General features: G+C 43.9%; 1 protein-coding gene across 1 annotated transcript in view; it reads right to left on the bottom strand.

Annotated features, from left to right (window-relative positions):
* LOC122805002 (angiotensin II receptor associated protein) overlaps window positions 1-25,119 on the bottom strand; it is a 680,089-nt gene that overhangs the window by 324,677 nt on the left and 330,293 nt on the right. Inside the window, exon 2 of the mRNA XM_044075256.1 lies at window positions 982-1,016. Coding sequence (XP_043931191.1) covers window positions 982-1,016 — 35 coding nt within the window. The remainder of the gene's footprint in view (window positions 1-981; window positions 1,017-25,119) is intronic.

Here is a 25,119-nt window from a genome sequence, read left to right on the forward strand (position 1 = left end):
AGCCCTCATTGTGCCTTCCTTACTGATCCATAAAAAGAAAAATATTTACAAAACAGATGCGCTCTCCATTGCAGAATTGTATCCCTAAACAAGCAGACACCAAACCTCTGCAAGTCATGTAATTCTATTTCCTTCTCTCTCAAGTTCACCTCAATAACAGCATTTATGTCCACCCCAGTCTAGCATCCATACCAGCTGACAAATAGCGTACCATTCTTTATAGGTTGATGGCTATCCAATAAGTGAATGGACAATGACCACTTATTCTCTACACATAAACTCAATGAATAGTGACCAATGTAAATCAATGCTCTTCTGTAAGCCATAAATCATCATGACACCCAGAATACAGGGATTAGACAATTAGACCACTGACACATTGTGGAAGACCTATATTCAAATTCCACAGTAAGCTACATGTAACCACCACTACTCAAAATAAAAACCACCTCAAAATGAATTGTGCATGCACCACATAAAGTAAAGCTTTAAAAACTCATAGCAGAATACATGGGTCTATATTCGGCCACTGAATGAGCTAACCACCGAATGGCTAAACAGCAAACGACAAACAGCGAAAGTTTAGTCACCGAACTTTCTTGACAGGGCAAGTAACTAGATTTCCAACACTTCCCCATCTGATACACAGAAATGTTTCAAATCCCTTTTCTTCACTGTAGTGCGGTCTCAGAGTTGGTATATATATATATATATATATATATATATATATATATGTATATATATATATATATATATATATATACATACATACATCTATATATTAGGGGAAAGCACCCTAACTGCGTGGGTTTGAAACACCTTCATGTATAAGTCAGTTATGAAATCTATTTGAATGTCAGAACCCAGTCTTTCACAGTTTTCCTAATTCCTTGTATTATCAAATAAATAATTTTACTAATGCTTCTCAAATAATACAAACACAATTTCCATTAAAAAATTACAAAACAAAAGCTTACTTACCAGCATGTTAACAGCCAGTGTACCAAAAGTATTGTCTGTAACAAGGAGAAAAACTCAGTTAATAACTATAGAAATTAATTAGAAAATACACACACACACACACACACACACACTGGCAACATAAATGTTACAATAGATTGAAAACTTGAGTCTCCAACCTTTCACCAATCCTACTTAGAAGTGACAGCATTACATTGAGAAGTTACAAGTGTCTTTTTATTTTACTTATTTACCAAAAAAAGGAAAGGCATCACTGATCAATATTAGCAAGAAACTACGATCCCTCTAAAATCATCCAAGGCCAGTATCGAAATAAATATTGCCAAAGACTCTAAAGATAACCATAAAGCCTTCTTTAGCTATGTCAAGAATCTAGGTGGCAACTCTCAGATATGCTCTGAGCTAGTGCAAAATGGCAAAAAATACACTGAACCAGCTGACATTGCCAACATCCTGGTTGACAAGTTCAGTGTAAACTTCACCCCCCTCACCCTCAAAAGGGCCTGTGTCTATCCAAGAAGAATGCAGAGCCCCAGACATCACGGACATGCAGGTAAAAACAGCCCTCTCCAAAGCTAAGAACACAGCATCAATGGGACCGGATGGTATCCCAGGCTGTGTCTTACACGAGCTCCAAAAGGAACTAAACCCTCACCTAAATTCACTGTTCAATTCAGCCTTACCGCAGGCTATGTACCCAAAGAATGGCATACAGCAACAGTCATCCTGCTCCACAAAGGTGGTGCCACAACAGAACCTGCGAACTATCGCCCTATAAGCCTGACTAGCCTGGTCTGCAAAGCTATGAAGCAAATCATCATGGAACTCATAAACAGTGACATTGGGAACCTCCAGACACTGGACCCTACCCAATTCGGTTTTGTTAAAGGCAGATCCTGTCTCCTAAACCTAGTTGACTTCTTTGAAACAGTGGGTTGGGGAGGTTGGCTCACTGGCTAAGGTGTTTGCCTTGCAAGCACAGGGTGCAGGGTTTGAATCTCACAAGGGATAATTGACTAGGCTTAAAATGGCTCACAAGGGCAGTTAGCTTAGTACTAAACTATGAACTATGAACCTATGAATCAAGGCCACAGATGAAGGAAAAGTAGTCCACACAGCCTACCTGGACCTCGCTAAGGCCTTCGACACCATTCCCCACTCTGGCATCATAGATAAGTTCACCAGCTTGAACATTAACCCCTATGTCACGAGATGGGTGGCCAACTGGCTCATGGATAGAACACACATGGTCAGAGTTGCAGGTGCCATGTCTGACTCTAAACCAGTTACAAGTGGCGTCCCACAGGGTTCAGTCCTGGGACCCCTCCTGTTTGGTATATACTTCTCTGAGGTACAGACAAGCACGGGAGGACTATGGCTGACCAAGTTCACAGATTACTGCAAACTGGGGGCCATAATCGACTTTCTGGCTGACACAGACATCCTCCAGAAGGGTCTTACAGAGACAGATGCCTGGGGTCAAACCATGGCCTCAAGCTGAATGCCAAAAAATGCGTAGTCATCCCCTTTGGGAAAAACAACGTGCCCACAAATTATCACATAGGTGGTAATTCACTAAGTACGGAAGATGTAATTAGGGACCTGGGGACCCAGGTAGATGGTAAACTCTCCTTTGATAATCACATTGTCAAAGTGGTTAGAAATTCCTTCTATGTAGCCCACCTAATCACAAAAGGGTTCACCTCTAGATCAAGAGAGGTCATTGTGCCCCTCTACTCATCACTCATTAGGACCATAATAGAGTACAATGCCTCATTTGGAATGTACCTTACTCGACACCTGCAACAGCTGGAAAGACCACAGAAGTACCTCACCAAGAGGATCATGGGCCTCAAAGAGATGCCCTATGCAGCTCGACTAAAGAAACTCCAGCTCTATTTGGTTGCTTACCGCCTGCTCAGAGGTGATCTCTGCCTGACCCGGAATTAATGGACATGTTCCACCTCAAGAAAACCAAATCTCTTAGAGCCACACGCTCCAGTGAATTAAACCTCAGCACAACAATAAACAGGACATGCTGGAGAGATAGATTCCTGTCCCAGAGACTTCCCTCACTCTGGAATAGAATCCCAGTTTATGTTAGGCAGAGCCCCTCGCTGACTCTCTTCAAGAGAAATTTTGATGAGTGGATGGGAAATTGTAAATTTACCCCTGGGATGACTTCAGTGGCCCTGCTGGACAGAGGCCCAGGAAACTAACTTAAAAGGGAGACGAAAGGCAACACATTCTGGCTAGGCTTATAAATGCCCTTGGGCAGATAGCCTAGTACCTACCTGTGAACCTATGAATCTATAACAGTCTGGCTGGACAGGGCCCCTTTTCAGCAGATGCCCAAGGAGAAAAGCTCCAGCATTTAAGTTCAATAATACAATATATAATATGCATAACCAATGAAGAAGCGAGTGAGGCTTGACAACATACACCCTACATAAAAGGTTCAACATGACACACAGTAAATTAAATACGAGCAAGAACTGTGAAATAGTATTTGGGCAAATAACTTAGACAGATGATATAGCTAAATAAGGCATTAGGTACGGACAAAAGTGCAATGGTTAAAGTTACATAATTGGGCCACTTGACACTTGCTATGTATGAAAGATATAGCTATGGTAGTACTGAGAAAGAGAAGTACAGTATTCTAGCTGGGAATGGGGTAAGAGCAGGACCAAGTATAACAGATACAGAGTAGATGGAGTTTAGTAGTATTGACTAGGGCTGGGGTTGACACAATTTTTAAGGTGTTTACCACTCAAGGTACAAGGTTTGATTCGCACCTTTGAGGGAAAATTGGCTAGGTTTAACAAGGTTCCAGTTTAACCTTCATTATTGGGGTTAGGGGTTGGTGTAATGGTTTAAGTATTTACCTCACAATCACAAGGTACAGGGCTTGATTATCACCTGTGAAAGGGAAATTGTTTAGGCCTAAAATGGAACATAAAGGCTGCTAGCCTAGTAGCTACCTATGAACCTTACCTATGACAGACAGACAGAGAATGAGCAGACAGAGTTAAATAGCATTCAGAAACAAAGTAAATTAATCTAGCTAAGGAGTGGAGCAACAGCAAGACCAAGTATCCATTAGACGTTGCTTTAGATGCTATTTAAAGAATTCAACTGTAGTGTCTAGTCTTCGGAAGTGGAATGTTACTCCAAATTTGAAGACGTGACCTGAAAAAAGTGAATCGCCTGCTGAATTGTCAGACTTTGTCTCACTTAGTAAGTTTTTATCAGTCAAACTCAGGTTTCTGTTTGGTATATACTGAAGAAGAATATTGGCCAGGCGTGGCCATTTCTCAGAGATGGGGATAAGAGTATGAGTAATTCTCAGCTGGGAGTATGACAAACGCTGTTAAAGACAATTTTAAAATATTGACAGTATTAATTTACAGAACTTATGGAGACATGCTGTAGGTGGAATGGACACTAAATTGGCCCTAGGTGTGAGTGAGTGCATGTGTGTGCCTTCTGTCGAAGGTTGGGTGCCGGGCTGGCAACTTGACACTGTAAAACTCCACTGCCAATCATGAGCGGACACGTGATCCACTGTGGCGACCCCTAACAGGGAAAAATCAGAAAGAAGAAGACAGAAGAGAATTTGTAATACTATGCATTTTGTGCTGAACAAGAAAGCTGTAACTCAAGCATGGAATTGTGTATTGGCTTTATTCCTCACTGAACCCCCATCTCCAAATGGTGGAACACTGCCCCTCAATGTGAAACAACTAGAAAGCTCACAGCGTGGTTAGTAAAGTACAGTTTTGTACCTACCATAAATGCAGATGTTCGAGTGTTCACACTGCTACAGTCATTACACTTGGGTTATCCTGCCGTCAGGTGGTCCCGCCGTCGGCCAGAGTTCCAAAGTCTTGGTCCGGCGTCGGTTGCTGTCACTTCTTCCCTGATGTCAGTGCGCCAGGGGTATATAAGATGCATCCGACGCCATTTTCTTCAGTTTTCCGACGCCATTTTCTTCAGTTTGTCTTGCCCCAGATGTCAGGTGCCCCCAAGTAGGTAGGCAATACATATTGCTAATAAAAAATATACATATAAAATAAAAACAATACCTTCAGTTACCAGCAAATACACCACAAAGGTTGTATAGGATAGAAAGGTATAGATAAGTCCAGCTAGGACAGAGGGGATGGAGGGAGGGTAACCTGGACTGCAGCAGTGTGAACACTCTAACATCTACATTTATGGTAGGTACAAAACTGTACTATGTTCATCATGTTACACTGCTGCAGTCATTACACTTGGGTAGAATCCCAAAGCTAAGGTTGGGTGGTTGGTCTATAAAGAGTTAGGATTGACTATGAGGCCCTGCAGAACTGCAGTGGCAAATCCTGCTCTGGATTTAGAGTAAATAGGCAAGTGGTAATGCTTGGTAAAGGTGTGCACTGAACTCCAAGTTGCAGCCTCCAAAATTTCCTTGGTAGGTACTCCTCTGAGAAAGGCTGTTGAAGTGGCTGTTGCCCTGGTGGAATGTGGCCTAATGTTATTAGGGACTGATTTTCCATGCTGTGTGTAGCAGTAACAAATAGTGTCCTATCCATTTGGATATAGTCTGCTTTGAGATAGCCCTGCCCTGTGATCCTGCAGCATATGCTACAAACAGTTGCTCAGTTTTCCTGAAAGCTTTTGTTTTGTCCAAGTAGAAGCGTAGCTGCCTATGTATGTCCAAAGAGTGCAGAAGTTTCTCCCCTTTATTCTGGGGCTTTGGATAAAAAGTTGGCAAATGGTGGTTTGGTTAAGAGCCACACTAGATACCACCTTTGGCATAAAGGTAGGGTTTGTCCTTAAAGAAACACTGTTCTGATGAGAAATTATGAAAGGTTCCACTGCCATTAATGCCTGTAGCTCTGAGACTCTTCGTGCTGAAGTTACTGCCAGGAGCAGAGCTGTTTTCCATGATAAAAATTTTAGATCGGCTGTATTGGCTGGCTCAAATGGTGGCAGGGTCAGTTTTTCCAAAATGAAATTGAGGTCCCAAGTTGGTGTTGGTGCTCTACGGGGCAGTCTTATGTTTTTAGTCTCTCTGAGGTACTGCTTTAGCAAGGAATGAGAGAATAAAGGAGGATCCGTGTTGTAATGTGCTGAAATGGCAGAGGCGTGGATCTTAATTGATGAGAAGAATAGGCCTTTGTCCAGCATCTCAGTTAAGTATTGTAAAATCTGAGGAATATTTGGGACAAGAGGGTCAAGGCTTTGAGCATGGTTCCAGGCACAGAATCTCTTCCATTTTTCTGAGTAAGCTTTCCTGGTGCTAGGCCTCCTGGCCTCCAAAATGACATTCATAACAGCTTTAGAGAGAGGTGTTGACTGTTTGACTAATGAATCTGCCATGCAGCCAGGTTTAGGGTTTTGAGCTGACAGTGCAGGATCAGACTGTTTTGTTGAGTCAGAAGGTGTGGAATTTGAGGCAAAATCCATGGTGGGCCTTGAGCTAAGTTCTTTAAGATTGGCTACCAATGCTGGCGTGGCCAGTCTGGAGCAATCAGGATCATCTGTGGTTTTTCTTGTCTGGCTTTTAGGAGTACGTTTGAAAGGAGAGGCAGTGGTGGGAAGGCATAAACGTTTAGGCTTTTCCAGCAGAACGAGAAAGCATCCACTTTCCATGCTTGTGTGTGATAAGTCCTTGTGCAGAATTTTTGTAGTTGGCAATTCAGTGGGGAGGCAAAACGATCTATGTCTGGGCATCCCCATTTTTGCATTACCATGCTGAATATTTGTGTATTCAATTTCCATTCGTGAGGGTCCATGATATTTCTGCTTAGATCGTCTGCCAGGGTATTTTTCTTTCCTGGCAGGAATTGTGCTTGCAGATGAACTTGATACGTTAGAGCTGTGTTCCACAAGGTCATGGCTTGCCTACATAGGGGATAAGAATGAGTGCCCTCTTGCTTGTTTATGTACCACATTACTGTGGTGTTGTCTGTCTTTAATAATAATTGTCCTGGATGCAGAAGGTCCTTGAAAGCTGTTAGGGCATTTTGAACAGCCAACATCTCTTTTTGATTGATATGAAGATGCATGTGGTTTGTGGTCCACTTGCCCTGAATGCATTTTCCTGCCATGTGTGCTCCCCAGGCATAATCCGAAGCATCTGTTGTTACAGTCTGCCTGGCTGTGGGTAGGGTAAAAGGCTGACCCTTGTTTAGGTGACATGCCTGTGCCCACCATCGAAACTCCTGTTGTAGGCAAGGAATCATTGGTATTACTGCTTCTAAACTGTGAGAGTGTTGAGTCCAAACACTTTTTAGGTACCATTGTAGTTTCCTCACATGCAGTCTGGCATACGGTATTAGTAGTATGCAGGATGCCATGAATCCCAGGGCCTGCAGAATTTTTCTTGCAGGGAGATGGGACTTTTTTGCCAGTAATTGAAAATACTGAGTTCGTTGAACTTGTTTGTCTGGCGCGAGATAAGCCATCTGGGCCGTTGTATTTAAGCTGGCACCCAGGAATATAATCTGTTGTGAGGGGACTAGTGCTGACTTCTTTTTGCTTACTGTGTACCCTAAAGAAATTAGCAACCTTTTTACAAACACCAGATGCTGTAGAAGAATGTCCTTTGTCTCTGCTTGAATGAGGCAGTCGTCCAGGTATGGATATATTTGAATTCCTTTTTGTCTGCAAAATGCAATTACTGGTGCTAGGCACTTTGTAAAGACCCTGGGCACAGTAGATAAGCCAAAGGGCAGTGCAGAGAATTGGTAGTGCATTGTACCAGCTTTGAATCTGAGGTATCTTCTGCAATTTTATCTGATAGGGACATGCAGGTATGCCTCTTTGAGGTCCAGAATAACAAGCCAAGCCTTCTTGCCCAGCATGGGTAGAAGCTGCTGTAATGTCAACATTTTGAATTTCGGAATATCCAGGTAAGTATTTAGAATTGAAAGGTCTAGTATGGGCCTCCAGGCCTTATCCTTTCTGAGGACCAGGAAGAGTCTTGAGTAAAATCCTTGTCCTTGTTCTTGTTGTGGTACTTTTTGAATAGCTCTCATGTCCATGAGGGCTGAAATTTGTTTTTGTGCCTCTGCCCATTGATTTTGTGGCAGGTCTGGCATTCCTTTTAGCCTTGGTAAAGTATGAAAGTGGAACCTGTAACCTTGAGACACAATATTCAGAACCCATTTGTCTTGGGTGATTGTTTGCCAGTTTTGAGAAAAAAGTGCTAGTTTTCCCCCTAAGGGGGCTGCCAAAAGGGAAGTGCTTGGCGTACGAAGGGGGAAGTCATTGGGACTGTTTCCTGTAAGGTTGAGACTTGTCCTCACCTCCTTTTGGGGTTGAGGTGCCCCACTGTCGTTGTCTGTTAAGAGCCTTGTGGTTGAGATCTGCCTCTTGGGCATCTGTATCTGCCTCTCTGTGGCCTGTCTGACACTGGAAAGGACCAATTCTTTATTGGCCAATTTCTGCTAAATTGAGGTGGCTGTACCTGTAAGAAATCCTTGACTGTTTACATAGATTTAGCTTTATCCTCCATTTTCTTTAACATCTCTTCTGCCTTAACACCAAACAAGGTATCATGCTGTAAAGGAGCATCCAATAATTTTGCCTTAACATGATCAGGTAGACTCTGTTCTTTTAACCAAGCATGTCTTCAAATCACAGAACCTGTAACTGCGGCTCTACAAGAGGCCTCTAAGGAATCAAAACCACATTGCAGAGTATGTTTTCCCACCTGTTCAACAGCATGCAATACATCCTGCATTTCCTTACAGTCAGGAGCTTCTGAGCTTGCAAGCATTTTCTGTTTTAACTGAGCCATTAAATATTGTTGGTACTTAAGCATGTGAAACTGGCAATTTAAAGCCCTTACTGCTAAAGTTGCAGAAGTGTAAACTTTCTTCCCCCATCTATCCAAAGCTCTGGAATCTCTGTCCGAGGGTACTGGATTTTTTTTGCAATGGAAGCCTTAACCCCTTTTGGACCCTGGGAAATAGTTTCTGGATCAGCAGAAGGGTTTTTATAAAGAAACTTGTGAGAGTCAGGGACTCTATAATACTTATCTGGTTTGGCTGGTGCAGGGGGCAAAGAATCAGGAGATAAGCTGGATTCAGAGAACACATCATCCACAATATCTAACACAGGCGGAATAGCCAGGGGCCTGTGCTGAGGCAGTAAAAGGAAATCCCTGAGCCTTTTCTTGGATTCTGAATAATCCTGACTTTCCCAATGGAAATGCTCCCTCATGGTATGTAAAGTTTCCCCAAAAGAGTAATCCTCAGGAGGAGAGGCTGAAGGGATAGATTCTTCAGCATCAGAGTCCTCATAGGGGGGTAGAGAGTATCACTGGTCTGAAGAGGAATCAGAGGAAATGGAAACCTGATCAGAGGAATCATAGTCTGTATCCTGCCTAGGCCTTTTCTCAGGAGGGGGATGGGAACCCCTGATTAGAGTAATGAGGTATTCGGCCATTTTAAGCATCTGTTTCTTAGGCATGGAAGACTGTCCAGGAGAATGCTGTACTTGCTTCTTTGTCTTTAATGGTACTTTTGTCTTGGCTGTTGCTTTAATGGTAAGTTGTGAAGGTCTGAAAACACCCTCAGAAACCGATGCCTGTTCAGCGGCTCCAGACCCATCTGAGGGATTAGTTTCTGTAGGCCCAATACCTTGAGTTTCCAGAGGCCTAGTTGTCTCCACGTGGGAGTCGGAGGCGGCCTGTGGCTCTGAGGTAGCGGGTGTCAGAGGCTGCAAAAGTGCCTCACTGAGAACCGGCGACTGGCCTAGAAGAGGTTTCGTCCTCGGTTTTGGACCTTGGATGCCTGTCTTTATCCTTGTCTTTGCGTTTTTTTTGGAATTGCGGTCATCGGTTGATCCGACGGCATAGTATAATTGAACCTTCGGCCAAAGTAGTGCAAAGCAAAATCAAAACGTCGTTTTATAATGCATTTGTTAAATTTAGCACAAAACCGACAACTAGTGACGTTGTGATCAGGGCCTAGGCATGGAATACAGTAGGAATGGAAGTCCTTATGAGGTATTTGCTTCCCACAAGAAATACAATTATTAACTTTTTCTGACATCGGTCTGAGGCAAGAAAAAAGTTTCCCCAACGGGGTACTTAGCTTTATTGAAGACTTCGGATCTGAAATTCGACTTTGAAAATCTCAGGAGTCGGCTGACTGGCACTTGCGAACTGCTTCTGCTTCGGGCACCGCGCAGCAAGAAAGACTGAAGAAAATGGCGTTGGATGCATCTTATATACCCCTGGTGAACTGACGTCAGGGAAGAAGCGACAGCAACCGACGCCAGACCAAGACTTTGGAACTCTGGCCGACTGCGGGACCGCCTGACGGCAAGATAACCCAAGTGTAATGACTGCAGCAGTGTAACAAGATGAACATCTGACTCTTTATACTTATAAGAGTGAATTATGATCATATCACCGATCTTCGTGAGCATGTTATGTGTTAGAGACATGGATGGCAAGAAATTCACGTTGAGAGCGAAAAGTTTTTTCATACTTAAAATGACTCAAAATATTCTTTTATCTAAACAGTATGCAGCTTTAACAGAAAATGATGCCTTACTGTTTAACTTTACAGAGTAATTTAAAATAAGCAGCTATAAATTAAATGAATTCTACTTTTAATAAAAGTAAAATATAGCTGAGGAAGAATCACAGTTTACTGCTTTATAAATTAGTTAGAAACAAACCTGCTTATTGAAGCCAAAGGGCACTTCTGATCAGGCATTTCAGTTTGAAAGACAAGCTCAGGTGGTTCAGGACCTACTAGATAAAGCAGTCCAGCGTGAACTGATGATGAGAATGGGTGACTTGAATGCACATATGGGGACAGACAGAGCAGGATATGAGGACTTCCTGGGTCCACATGGGTGGGGCAACAGGAATAACCAAGGAGAGGCCATTCTAGACTTCTGTCAGGAAAATACAGTGATAGTAGCCAACACATGGTTCAGAAAGAGGGACAGTCACAAGATCATATACAAGAGTGGCCAACATGCAACTCAGGTAGACGTTTCCTAATAAGAAGAAGGCAGGGTAGAATCAGTGATTGCAAATTCATCCCCAGTGAAATAGTCAGCCCACAGCATAAACCACTGGTTGATGCAATCAGCTGCAAATAGTGGTCAGGGAAGGCTCTAAGGTCAACAGAGACCAGGCTGAAGACCTGGAAGTTGACTGGAGAGAAAGTACAACATTTCAAGGAATTATTCAGGGCTCTAGCACCCTAAGAAGCGTGGTAGGATGCACACTGTGGGACAGATTAAGGAATGTGAACATAAGATCAGACGCCAAAGTAGCTCCTGTTCCAGAAAATATCAAAGAGAACAGATTATTGTGGTACGGGCACATGTGCAGAAGACAGTGTGGTGAAATAGATTTGGGACAGACAGGAAGTAGTTAAGAGGAAACGAGGGCATCCAGCAAAGAGGTGGATGGATTGTGTGATTGAAGATCTGTGACAGTCTGGCATGAGTGTCGAAGAGAGCAGGAGTGTGACATTGAATTGAGAGAAATGGCAACAGTTAACATGACACCCCGACCCCATGTAAAAAAGGTGAAAAAGGGGATTGAAGTTGATGAAATGAAACAATAAATTTATTGAACCACATTGGCACTTCCCTACTCATATAGCAGGGTATATTCCAGCAATGGCTTTAGAGCATAATGACTGATAAGCTTGGTGCCGTAGATGGAGTAGAACAACACTTAGAGGAAGCCTGGGACAAGGGTAATGAAGAAGTAAGGATTTTAACTATGGTAAAGGGAAAAGAAGGCGATCATGGGACTTAAGTGGGCACAAACACTTAAAGGCCTTTAATGACCACCCCTATAGTGATCTTTAAATGGTGCTGGATGAGCTTGCCAGGGAAGGGGGTGTGACAGCAATGTGGTCACACTTTATATTCTCCAGGGTAGGGCCCCCAACTTGAAACTTGCTGGGGGCCCCCAAAATGCTAACACTGGCCCTGACAAACAGTGACAGAGTTCTAACCCGAGGAGTTGTTTTAAGGCTAAACAATGATGTGACCAATGTAGTTATCATGATTGTGTAGTTTTGCTGGGGTAGCTTGAAAACTGATAAGAATGGGGACTGAATAGAGATGGGTACGGAGTAGGTAAGCTGTTATTTAACATGTAGATCAAATTTCACATTTTGATCTATTTTACACACCTTGAAGTAATAACTGTTTTAAATTGTGGTCTAACTGGAAGAGGTTAAGGTGAAGTTGGAATTGTTGCCATGGAATGGTTTAGGGGTGCTTTTTTTTTTTTTTTTTTTTTTTTTGTAGGGAGTGGAGTTCAGTAGGAGATGGGAATGGCTGAGCCAGTCCTCTACAGAGAGGTGGGATTGCTGAGTAAGTTCTTTTTGTGCAAGACATTAATTCATCAACACCTAGGAGATGTGGAATGTCACACCTTTAGCAGCCTATACTTACCTTGCATTCCAGAGCACTTTCTGAAAAATAAACTTATAAGATAAACAAATGTAACTATTTTGTGAGCAATAAAACTGTTAAAACTGAGCAAATAGCATTGTTATTAGTAATAAGTATTCTTTCCATTGATAATAATCAGTGCATTCATGGTATTTTCCATAAATACTGTAATACATTATAATGTACATAGATCCCAAATTAATTTTTTCTATAAACTTTCACAAACATTTTCATATCTTGAAAACCAATGTTAGAGCATTTTTGTTAACTAAACAGAAACTTTTACAGAGATATTGACAGAAATATGAAAAAAAGAAGTTATGTACTCACCACAACATTCCATTTGAGTTGTTCATCTTGCCTTCATTCCTACTGATGGGTTCGGAGCAAATCCTCGGCTCCGACTCGGCCAACTGCAAAAGCTCAAGGTCTTCAACCAGCCTGAGGCCAACTTCCTAACCCATAATGCACCCTGATCTTCCCTCAGATCTTGTTTGCTGCCTGACTACTTAGTAGGATAAATATGCCACTCAAACATTTGGATAAGAGACAAAGCACCCTATAAGAAAGGAGACAGACCTCAAGTAGACTGGATAAGGGTTGGAGGGAGGGACGTAAGAATGAAGGCGAGATGAACAACTCACATGGAACGTTATGGTGAGTACATAGCTTCTCTATCTGAAGTTGCTCTATCTCACCATTCATTCTTACTGATGGGTAGCGTCTCAAGCACCATCTTTCTCTGGTGGCTCACAGGAGAATATTCCTCAGAAATATGGAACCAAAGGAGGTCCTTTCCCTAGAGGCCTTGTCTACTTTGTAATGAGTGATAAAGGTACGAGGTCTTGACCAGGTAGCTACTGCGCAAATAGAATCTAATGGTAACATAGCAGAAAAAGCTTATGAGGTTGAAACAGCTCTAGTAGAGTGGGCCTTTACTTTTTGTTGCAAGGGAGCATTTTGTAAATTATAAATGAAGGAAATGCAATCTGATAGCCATCTTGACAAGGTTACTTTTGTCACCGAGGCATCCTTCTTTGACTCTGAAAAGGAAACAGAGCTGATCTGTTGACCTGAATTGTTTCATTCTGTCTAGGTAAAATCGGAGTTGTCCAAGAACATCACGTTTGTGCAGAATGTGTTCCATCCTATTTGTGTATTGAGGAAAGAAGACTAGCAACTCAATAGATTGGTTAAGATTTGTCTCTGAACAAACTTTTGATAAGAAGGATGGATTAGTTCTGAGCGAAACTGTCATTATGGAAAATCAGATAAGGAGGTTTGATGGTCAAGGCTTGTAGCTCAGAAATCCTACGAGCAGAAGTAATGGCTATCAGAAAAATACTCTTCTATGAAAGGAATTTCAAAGAACAGGACCAGGCTGGTTCGAAAGGAGGTAATATGATTCTGGAGAGAACAAAATTTAGATTTCATGGCATGACTTGAGCTCTGATTGGTGGCCTCAAGTGAATGGCCCCTTTAAGAAAGGCTTTAGCAAGTTGATGCAACATGACATTGGAGCCTTGGAAACCAAGATGAAAGTTTGAGATCGCTGCTAATTGAACTCTAGTGGTAGCATCGCTGCTAATTGAACTCTAGTGGTAGCTGCAGCAGCTCCTGCATTGAAAAGTTTAGTTAGAAATTCCAGTATAGATGGGATTGGAGCTAGATAAGGATCAACAGCATTCTGAGAGGCCCATAAAGGAAATCTCTTCCATTTGCTAAGATATAATTTTCTGGTAGATGACTTATGATAGGATGTTATAATATGTTGGGCCTCAGTTGAGAGGTTGTAAATCCTGGCTATTGTGGGAATTGGAGCAGCCAAGCTGTCAGTCTGAGGGAATGAAGAGAAGGATGAAGAGCCCCCAATGAATGGGTCAACAGATACGGAACTGGGTCCAGGATCCAGGATTCTTCCAAGAGATGAGGGTGGAGGAAGGGAAACCAAATTTGCTGAGGTGAGTAAGGGGTTATTAGTGTCATGGACCTTCCCAGAAGTTTTGCTTTCTGTAATACCTTGGGAATCAGACGGAAGGGGGGAAATGCATAAAGGAGACCCAGGGACCATTTGTGCACCAGTGCATCTCTTGGGGTTTCCTCCAGCTGGGGAATTAGGGCAAAGTAGTTGCTGCATTTCGTGTTTGTCGGGGTTGCAAAAAGGTCACAGAAAGGCTGGCCCCACCTGCGGAATATCCGTTTCGCTACTTGTTGCTTTAGGGACCACTCATGAGGCAGTACGATTACCCTGCTCAGCTTGTCTGCTATGCTTTAGGGACCACTCATGAGGCAGTACGATTACCCTGCTTAGCTTGTCTGCTATCACACTGGATTTCCCCGGGATGTGCGTTGCTATCAGAAAGCGCTGGGAGGAGATTGCCCACTGCCATACTCTCATGGCCTCTCAACACAGGGGGAAAGATTTGGATCCTCCTTGTTTGTTGATGTACCAGACCACTGACATGCTGTCTGTCTTAATTGCAATTGTTCCCAGAGGGAGAGAGTCTTGAAAGCATTGCAAGGCTAGAAGTACCGCTCTCATCTCCAGGAAATTTATATGCAGATGAGCCTAGTGTTTCTTCCATGTGCCTTGGGCTGTTCTTTCCTGAAAATGCCCCCCCACCCAATCAAGGCAGCGTCTGTGGTGACCGTGGCTATGGGATTGGGTGGAACAACTGGACGTCCCCGAGATACATGTTGAGACTTCAGCCACCACTGAAGGTCCTTTTTCCACGTATTCATTATGATAATTTGGTGTGACACTGGAAGGTCCTGAAAGGACCATTGAGAGAATAGGAGCCATTGTAGAATTCATAGTGCATTCGTGCAAGGGGAATGGCCTAGCAATTTGAATACCATTGAGACTGGGGATTTTTTCCTTGGAAGCAGGTCTAATACTTGTTCTTGTAAGAGAGAAATTCTTTCTGGAGGCAGACTTAATGTCATTGAAACCGTGTTTAGTTCTGCTCCTATGAAGATGGTCTATTGCGATGGTGATAAGGCAAAATTTTCTGAGTTGATGGTAAACCCCAGTTGGTTGCATAGGTCTAAGGTTGTGTCCCTCGCATGAAGAAGTTGATGCTTGGTGGTGGCTGTGATGAGCCAGTCATCTAGATATGGAAACACCTGGAATTCCAACCATCTCAGGTAAGCTGTGACTACTGTACTGCCATACATTTGGTGAACACTCTGGGGGCTGTAGTGAGAGCAAAGGGCAGAGAGCAAAATTTATAATGGCTGGCTCCCAGCTGGAAGCATAGATGATCCCTGGTGGTCTGTCCATCTTTATGTGGTAGTACGCATCCTGAAGATCTACAGAGCACATGCAATTGTCTTTCCCCAGAAAGGGAAGTATTGACTGAAGTGTGACCATCTGGAACTTCGTCGTTTTACTGACTTATTTGGTCTGCTTAGGTCCAGAATAGGTCCCCAGTCCCATTTTCTTTGGAACAAAAAAAAACCTTGAGTAAGTTCCGGATCCTCTCTGGTCTACTGGGACTGGCATAACTCTTATGCCCAGCAACCTTTGGACCTCTAAGGCTGCTTGGTCCCTGTGACTGGGTGGAATGCCTGGGATTTTCTTTACTAGTGCGGGTGGAGTGGGAACAGAGCATCCTCTGGATATTATGCTTTGTACCCAGCTGTCTTTTGTTATTTTTAGCCCAGCGTCTAGGTACAAGGTTAGGCGTCCCCTGACTGCCTCCAGGGATGAACAGTCGGGCTTCCTCTCAGGAGCGCTGATAGGTTTTGCCAAAGAACTGGTCGCTGTCGCCCTGGTTCTGTGGACCCCCTCTGTCGTGTGGGTGACCTTTTCCATTATTACCCCCTCCTCTGTCTCTAGAGGGGGTGTCATCATGAGTGTTCTGGAAAGATCCTTGAGATTTACGGAACCATATCTTTCCACCTCCCCTTCCTTTGGGCTAAGGTCTATTCAGCGTAGAAAAATGTACTTCGAAGGCAGACAAGGTCCTGGTAAGAGTTTCCTTTATTTTAGGTCCGAAAAGGGATGAACTGTCAAAGGGGATGAACCGTCAAAGGGGGTGTTAATGAATTAAGACTTAAAGGGTTCTGCAAAGAAACATAAGCGTATCCAGGAATGTCTCCTGAGAGCGATTCCTCTACCGGCAGCCTTGCTCATACCATCAGCTGCTTATGATAACAGACGCATGGAAGAGTTCACTATTGAATTAAGAGTGGAGAGCTGGGAAGTTACCTTGTCCGAAACTCTCACAGCTACTGAACCCTGAAGGGTATTTCCTAGCTCATTCAGGAGATCCATTTGTAACCTAGTAAAATGTGTGAGGTAGTTCAGCTATCAAAGGACAAAGGCCGCTAATCTAAACATATGCTTCCCGTATCTATCCATAATCCTAGATTCCATATTAGGAGGATGAACAGATGAAGTCTTTGATAATTCCTTCTTGGTGGCTGTTGCCACCACCGTAGCATCAACAGGTACTCCTTTAGTAAGGTAAAGTCTGTCTTGGGGACCAATTATAAATTTGTTAGGCCTCCTGGGAACAGGCTCCGTGGTGTCTGGGGACTCTAATGCCCTTCGAGTGAGTAATTCAAGCAACTCATTGAAGGGTGGAGGCTTAAGACCCAAAAGCCTTCAAGAGAACTGACTCATCATCAGAAGGGTTAAGGGATTTCCAGCCACCTCTCTGTTTAAGAATCTCTAAGATATCTGCAAAGGAGATATCTTCTGAGGGGGACCATGGGGACACTTCTCACTCATCCAAGTCAGTATCCGAGGTGACTTGACTCCTGTGGGGAGTCCAAATGCTTAGTCTTGCAGAGTCTCTTCCTAGACACTTCTTCAGTGGGAGCTTCTGGAGAGGTCTTGGGAGAACATGGCTCACCCAATGGAGCTTCTTGAGGTTCAGGATCTCTATGCTTCAATGGAGTGTGTGATGAAGAGGCAGACACCGGTGCTTTCAGGGATGGAGCTGCTCAAACTGATGGAGTGGTTGTCAGGCTGGACAAAGCCCTCTTCATAGCCTTGAAGGCCCCTCGGTCCTGATGAGAGAAATCCCTTGGATCCGAACATCCTCTGGAAATCATCTGCGCCGGTACAGAGGGCTCCGAGACAGAGGTCAGGGCCAAATTCACTCAAGCCGAAGCCCCGAGAGGTAAAGTCGGCACCAACAAGTCGGTCCTACTATCCTCCCTGGACCTGACCGGTGAGTGTCGGCTCCCATATTCCTCGGTTGGCACAGAAGGTATCAGGCCAGTCAGGGCCAAAAAACCTATAGAAGGTGTTGGACCCGAAGGGTCCACAATCATCAGTTCCGTGCTCTCTGGCTCCGAAACATCCATGCAGATCGGAGGAGGAACCAAGGTCGGCTCCGAAGCCCCCTAGGTCGGTGCCAATAAAATTTTTGCCAGCGCTGGTATCTGTAGAAGCTTCTTCACCATGCGGCCCACATCTAAATCAGACAGTCTACTTGAGGCCTGTGAGGAATGTGACGAAGCCACAGAGTGCAATATAGGGGACTTTAAGGTAGGAGATACTAGCTCCTAACCATAATGACAGTCTGTTCCAAAGGCTGTGGAACCAATGTTGACACTTTACTAGAAGCTGACTTCGATGTAGATGGAATTTTTGTCGGTTCCATCTTTTTGGAGTGTTTGTCTGACTTATCCAACGACTCTTGAAAAGAGGATTTAAGCAGACCTTTATCCATTAACTTTTGCTTTCTTCACTTTCTTTCATGCAACACTTTTGAGCTGAAGGAGTGGCATATAGAACAGCTTTCTTGCAGGTGAACCTCACCCAAGCAGTAAACACATTCAGTATGTCCATCAGTTATGGCCATCTTTTGCCCACATCTAGGGCATTTTCTGAAGCCAGACTTGGCTTTTTTCTTCTCCTGCTGAGACATTTTCAACAAACCAACAACAGCAAAAACCAGTAAAAATAAAGATTCACACGAAAGCTAGTAAAGCCTTGTGAAAAGAAAGGCTTTAGAAATTAAGTTCACAGTGAAAATATTTACCTGCCCTGCATAAAAGGAAAGACTGCAAATTCACTCTAACACACACACACACACACACACACACACACACACACACACACACACACACACACACACACACACACACACACACACAGTATATTCTCACTGATAATCAAGAAAAAAGGCCTTAAACATGGTCACTAACTTCTAGTATGATATTAGAAGTAATAAAGATAACTGTGCCCTATAAAAAAAAGGGCTAAAAGGCTAATACAACACACACTGATATAATACAAGAAGAAAAAACTCTGTGCCCTGTGAAAAAAGGGCTATAATCTATCAAGCACACACTCTTGTCTAAGGAAGATCAAGAGAAAAAAGGGCCTAAAAACACGGCCACTAATTTCTCTGTTATTAAGCTAGCTTAAATAGAGATACGGAGAAGACAAGGGCTAACAAAAACAGACATTAATAATATAATCTAAGTATTGAAAGATCTAACTGCAGAATACAAAGTACATACTATCTATATAAAATGGCTAAATGACTATTTTAGCTAATACAACAGCTACAATTTCTAAAGAAGAAAAGTTATTCACTGTCCAGAGCTGGTGAACACCTGATCAAGTTGCAGAGGCAAACGAGATCTGAGGGAAGATCAAGGTGCATCATGGGATTGGGAGTTGGCCTCGAGCTGGTTGAAGACCTTGAGCTTTTGCAGTTGGCAGAGTCAGAGCCGAGGATCGGCTCTGAACCCATCAGTAAGAATGAACGGCGAGATAGAACAGCTTCACATCATATGTTTAATTGTATAATTAGCCATACACATAATACTGAATATCTCTCAAAATGGCAGCTTAAAGTGCAAATATTAATGACAAATCTAAGGATTCGCTTAATATCATGTGACAGTTTGCAAGTCCAAAAACTAGTAAACACAGAGAAAAACCACAGGAAAAATATATATGAAGAACAAAAACTTTAATGACACTAAGTTCCATAGGTAGGTACTAAGCTATCGGTCCTAGGGCCTATACAAGCCTAGCTAAAAAGGTACCCTGGCTTTTGCCACCCAAGAAAATTATTTTCCTGTGCCCCTGTCAAGCAGAGCCACAGAGGTGATCCCTGGGGTGAATTTCCTATTTCCCATCCAATCATCAAGATTTTTCTTGAAGAGTGCTAATGAGGAGTTTTGTTTGAAATAGATAGGTAGTTTGTTCCAGAGTATGGGAAGTCTCTGGGACATGAATCTATCCCTCCAGCATGTTCTGTTTACTGTGGTGACAAGGTTTAGGTCCCTAGAGCGTGTAGCTTGAGGGATTGGCATTTCTTTAAGTGGAGCATGTCCAACAGCTCTGGGTTTGACATAGCTTTGTATGTTAGGCAGAGATCACCTCTGAGTAGGCGATATGCGACGGAGTAAAGCTGGAGTTTTTTTGAGATGGTCTGCAAAGGGCATCTGTTTGAGGCCACTAATCCTCTTTCTGAGGTATTTCTGCAGCCTGCCTTTCCAGCTGTTGTAGATGTCTTGTGAGGTACATACCAAAAGAGGCACTGTACTCTATAATGGGTCTAATGAGTGACGAGTAGAGGGGGACAACTTTTTATTCCTGGATGAGAAACCTTTTGCGATGAGGTGTGCCATGTAGAAGGATTTCCCCGACTACTGTGGCGATGTGATTATCAAAGGAGAGACTACTGTACACCTGTGTCCCAAGGTCTCATCACACTTTCAGTGTTAACTAGACTGCCACCTATGTGGTAGCTCATGGGTACAGAGTTTTTACCAAAGGGAATGACAATGCAGTTTTTGGTATTGAGCTTGAGGCCATGGCTTTGACACCAGGCATCTGTCTCAGTGAGGCCCTTTTGTAGGATGTTCACATTGTTAGGAGGTTCACTTATGGCTCCTAGTTTGCAGTTATCTGCAAACTTCATTAGCTAAAGACCTTCTGTGTTAGCCTGTACTTCAGAAAAGTAAATGCCAAACAGGAGACGACCCAGGACTGAACCCTGTGGTACTCCACTTGTCACTGGTCTGAAGTCAGATGTGGAGTCTGCTACTTTCACAGTGTGGGTTCTGTCAGTGAGCCAGTTGGCAACCCATCTTGTGACTAGGGATTTATACCTAGTTTAGTGAATTTATCTATAATTCCAGAGTGGGGGATGGTGTCAAAAGCCATGGCGAGATCTAGATAGGCTGTGTGAACCCCCTTACCCTCATCTACGGCTTCGGTGACTGCTTTAAAGAAGTCAATCAGGTTTAGGAGACATCGGTTCATAGGCTCATACTAGGCTATCTGCCCTAGGGCATTTACAAGCCTAGCCAGAGTGTGCATGGCTTTCGCCACCCCTTGGAATGAGAATACTGTGCCCATTTAGGGTTTAGTTTACTGTGCCTCTGTCTAGTAGTGACATAGAGTTGACCCCTGGGGGAAATCTACGGTCTCCCATCCACTCATCAAGATTTCTCTTGAAGAGAGTCAGTGAGGGGCTCTGCCTAACATGGACTGGGATTCTGTTCCAGAGTGTAGGGAGCCTCTGGGTTATGAATCTGTCCCTCCAGCACATCCTATTTATTTCTGTGTTGAGGTTCAAATCTCTCGCTCTCGTGGTTCTGATGGATCTGGATTTTCTGAGGTGGAGCATGTCCATTAATTCCGGATTGGACAAGGCCTTGTACGTCAGGCATAGATCGCCTCTGAGTAGTCGGTATGCGACTGAATAGAGCTGGAGTTTCTTCAGCCGGGCAGCATATGACATAAGTTTGAGACCCTTGATCCTCTTGGTGAGGTACTTTTGGGGTCTTTCTAACTGCTGCAGGTGTCGGGTAAGGTACATCCCAAATGGGGCATTGTATTCGACTATGGGCCTGATAAGAGAAGAGTATAGGGGCACAATGACCTCTCTTGATCTAGATGTGAATCCTTTCGTGATAAGGTGGGCAATATAGAAGGTCTTCCTAACCACTTTGGCAATGTGAGTGTCAAATGAGAGGTTACTGTCAACTTGGGTCCCTAGGTCCCCGATTACTTCCTCCGTACTTAATGGATTACCACCTATGTGGTAATTTGTGGGTACTTTGTTTTTCCCAAAGGGTATGACTATACATTTTTTGGCATTCAGTTTAAGGCCATGGCTCTGGCACCAGTTATCCGTTTCTATGAGGCCTTTCTGAAGGATGCTTGTGTCCGCTGGAGTATCAATTATGGCGCCCAGTTTGCAGTCATCTGCGAACTTTGTCAGCCACAATCCTCCTATGTTTGCTTGCACCTCGGAAAAATAAATGCCGAACAAGAGGGGTCCCAGGACCGAGCCCTGTGGGACACCGCTTGTGACTGGCTTAGAGTCTGACATGGCTCCAGCAATTCTGACCTTGTGGGTTCTGTCCTTGAGCCAGTTTGCAACCCATCTTATGACATATGGGTTTACATTTAAGCTGGTGAGCTTGTCTATGATGCCCGTGTTGAAGACTTTTGCAAGGTCAAGGTAGGCTGTGTGAACTGCCTTACCCTCATCAATGGCCTTAGTGACCGTTTCAAAAAAGTCGACCAGGTTCAAAAGGCAGGATCTGCCCTTGACAAAGCCGAATTGGGTAGGATCCAGTGTCTGTAGGTCCCCAATGTCTTTGTTTAGGAGTGCCATAATGATCCTCTCCATAGCTTTGCAGACCAGGCTCGTCAAGCTTATGGGGCGGTAATTTCCAGGGTCCGTAGAAGCACCTCCTTTGTGGAGTGGGACCACTGTTGCTGTATGCCATTCTTTGGGTACATATCCTGTAGTAAGGCTAAGATTAAACAGCAGCCTTATGTGCGGGTTTAGTTCCTCTTGGAGTTCATATAGCATGCAACCCAGGGCACTGTCTGGTCCCATTGATGCTGTGTTTTTAGCTTTGCAGAGGGCGGCTCTCACCTGGGCATCTGAGATGTCAGGGAGGCTACACTCTGCTGGGATAGATATTTCTCCTTTGGGGGGGGGGGGGATTTGCACTGAAACTGTCTGCCAGTATGTTGGCAATGTCTGTGGCCTCAGTGTATTTTTTGTCATTTTGGACAAACTCTGAGCATATCTGTGAGTTTCCACCCAGGTTTATAACATAACTAAAGAAGGCCTTGTGACTGTCTTTAGTGTCTTTTGCAATTTTTCTCTCAAAGTTGGCCTTGGATGATTTTATGAGTGATCGTAGTTTTTTGCTAGTACTGATCAGAGATACCTTCCCTTTTAGGGATTTTGCTCTGTCATGTAGTAGCTTCCTCCTCCTGTTGTAAAGCTTGTTAATGGCTGGGGTCCACCAGACAGGACGCCTGCCTTTGGGGGAATGGGTCTTGGTTTTATTTGGGATTGCATGATTCATGCATTCATGAAGGTGTCCGTAAAAAGCGTTTATAAAGGATTCAGCGGTGTGGGCTGTGGTTTCCACTGGCTCAGGGGCCTTGAAGGATACCACTTCAGTCTTAAGTCAGCTTTTGAGAAATTCTTCACTGTGGTCTTTTGTGCTGGGGGTCGGAGCGGGATGTGGATTTCCAGTGAGATTAATTTATGGTCTGATCTCACCAAAGAGGGGTATACTTCCAGTGTGGAGCATTGTGTCCCCATGTTGGTGATGATCAGATCTAGTATATTATCTCCTCTTGTGGGAGTGGTGACTAGTTGTTCCATCGCATTTGAGTTTATGAATTCTAGGAACCTCTGGGCTAGGGTGTTGGGGCTTGATTAATGCTTCCAGTCTATGTTTGGGTAGCTGAAGTACCCAATATGATGGTATTTGGAGAGACCTTCATACTCTCCAGTGTCTTCAGGAAGGCTGAGTGGGGTTCCTGAGTTTAAGAGGGTGGTCTGTAGCATGCTACAAACTGTAGGGCAGTTTTGCCTATGGTTAGTTGCACATGGATGGTCTCCGAAGCTTCGTGCGTTGCCACTAACCTGGAGGTGTGGGTATCTTTGATGAATATGGAAACTCCCCCTCCTTTTGTGGTTTGGTCCAAGTTTTGGGGCTGAAGAGCATGATATGAGGTATAACCTGGTAGTGCTGGGGTGCTCTCAGGAGCCTTGAACCTGGTTTCAGTCACTGCACAGACATCAATGTTCTCCATACTGAGGAGGGCTTAGAGAGCGTGCATCTTGAGGTTTAGACTTCTGGCGTTGAGCAGCATTACCCTTAGTTTTTTTCCACTTGTGTTTTCTATGGAGGTGGGTTTGTCTTTTGAGCCTTGCCTAAAAAAGGTACTATGGGGGTGGCAAGAGCCTTGGCCAATATGTGGAAGCCCAGGGGTGACAGGTGCAAGCCGTCCCTTGTGAAGCAGCATGGCTTGTCAAGCATGTCATCCCAAGCAGACAGACATTGGATTCCCTTAGAATGACACCAGTGACTGAGCCAATTGTTAAAGCTGATCATTTTGTCTTTGTACTGTGGCATCATTCTTGGTGAGGGTAAGATGCTGCTCAGGGTCAGGGTCATACCGGCCTGGGCTACATAATCAGAGAGCTCCTCTATGTCTCTTTTCATGTAGTCCAGGGAGGTACGTCATTCACACCGGCATGGACAATGACTGAGTCATATTTGTACTTGCTTTGGAGTGACCTGAGTGCTTGTGTTATGTGGCGGATTCTAGCGCCCGACAGGCAGCTTACTGTAACCTTTCCTTGTTCAGTCTGGTGAGCGGGACGTCAGTGTGTCTGACTATGGAGTCACCTATTACAAGTGTATCAGGTATGTTGTTTAGCCTTAAGGGCTGTGACTGTTTGGCACACTGACTTTGTGAACTATGTGTTGCATGTGCTATGTTTTGAGGTAGTGGTTGCTTGGATGTCTGCTTTGGAGGCCTCTGTTGTTTTGGTAGATTTTTAATTAGAGCCTCTGAGTATGTTTTTGTGCGGTTATGTGTTTGGCTTTCAGTTGTGATAGGTCTACGTGAGACTGGGTTTGTGGTGTGCATGGTTACCTTCTCCTCCTGACTGGTTTTGCCAGTACTGAGTCGAGAGAGCTCAGCATCCAGTTTGGCTATATAGTTGTATCTCTCACATATATTTGTATTTGGTGGGAGGAGGAGAGGGTTGTCTGTGTACATGAGGCAGTTGTAACATTGCCTCAAGATTCCCAGATTCACCAGCTGCACTGGAAAGGATGCCAGTAATTGACCCTTCGACATGCTATAATAGTGTTGGGGATTGCTGTGTAACTGAGTCAGAAAGGATCTATAGGGAAATGGGTACTCAAGGGGATAGTAGGTGGATGTAGTGCTTTCTTTTTGTTTAAGAGTGCTTTACCTCTTTGTGGAGTGGGATAAACATCGCTGTGCACCATTCAGTGGGCGCAAAGCCTGAGGTGAGGCTATGATTAAACATGGTGCTTAGGTGGGGTGCCAGTTCATTCTGTAGTTCATGTAGAATGCAGCCTGGGATTTTGTCAGGTCCCATGGATGCTATGTTCTTGGCTTTGGAGAGTGTGGTTTTTACCTGTGCAGCCGTGATTACAGGAACTTTGCCTGGTATAGAGATGGGCCCTGAACCTATCTGCCAGGATATTGGCCATGTCAGTTGGTTCTGTACATTTAGTGCCATTGTGCTGTAACTCAGAGCAGATTTGAGTGTTGCCATTGCGATTCTTGACATAGCTAAAGAATGCTATGTGATTGCCTTTAGAGTCAGTGGCGATTTTGTTTTCATAACTAGCTGTGGAGGATTTTATGAGGGATCTCAGCTTCTTACTGAGGCTGACCAGGGAATTCTTGCAGTCATGGGATTT

This window comes from Protopterus annectens, chromosome 1.part1, assembly GCF_019279795.1.
Source record: "Protopterus annectens isolate FY-2018-M chromosome 1.part1, PAN1.0, whole genome shotgun sequence".
Taxonomy (NCBI): Eukaryota; Metazoa; Chordata; order Ceratodontiformes; family Protopteridae; genus Protopterus; species Protopterus annectens.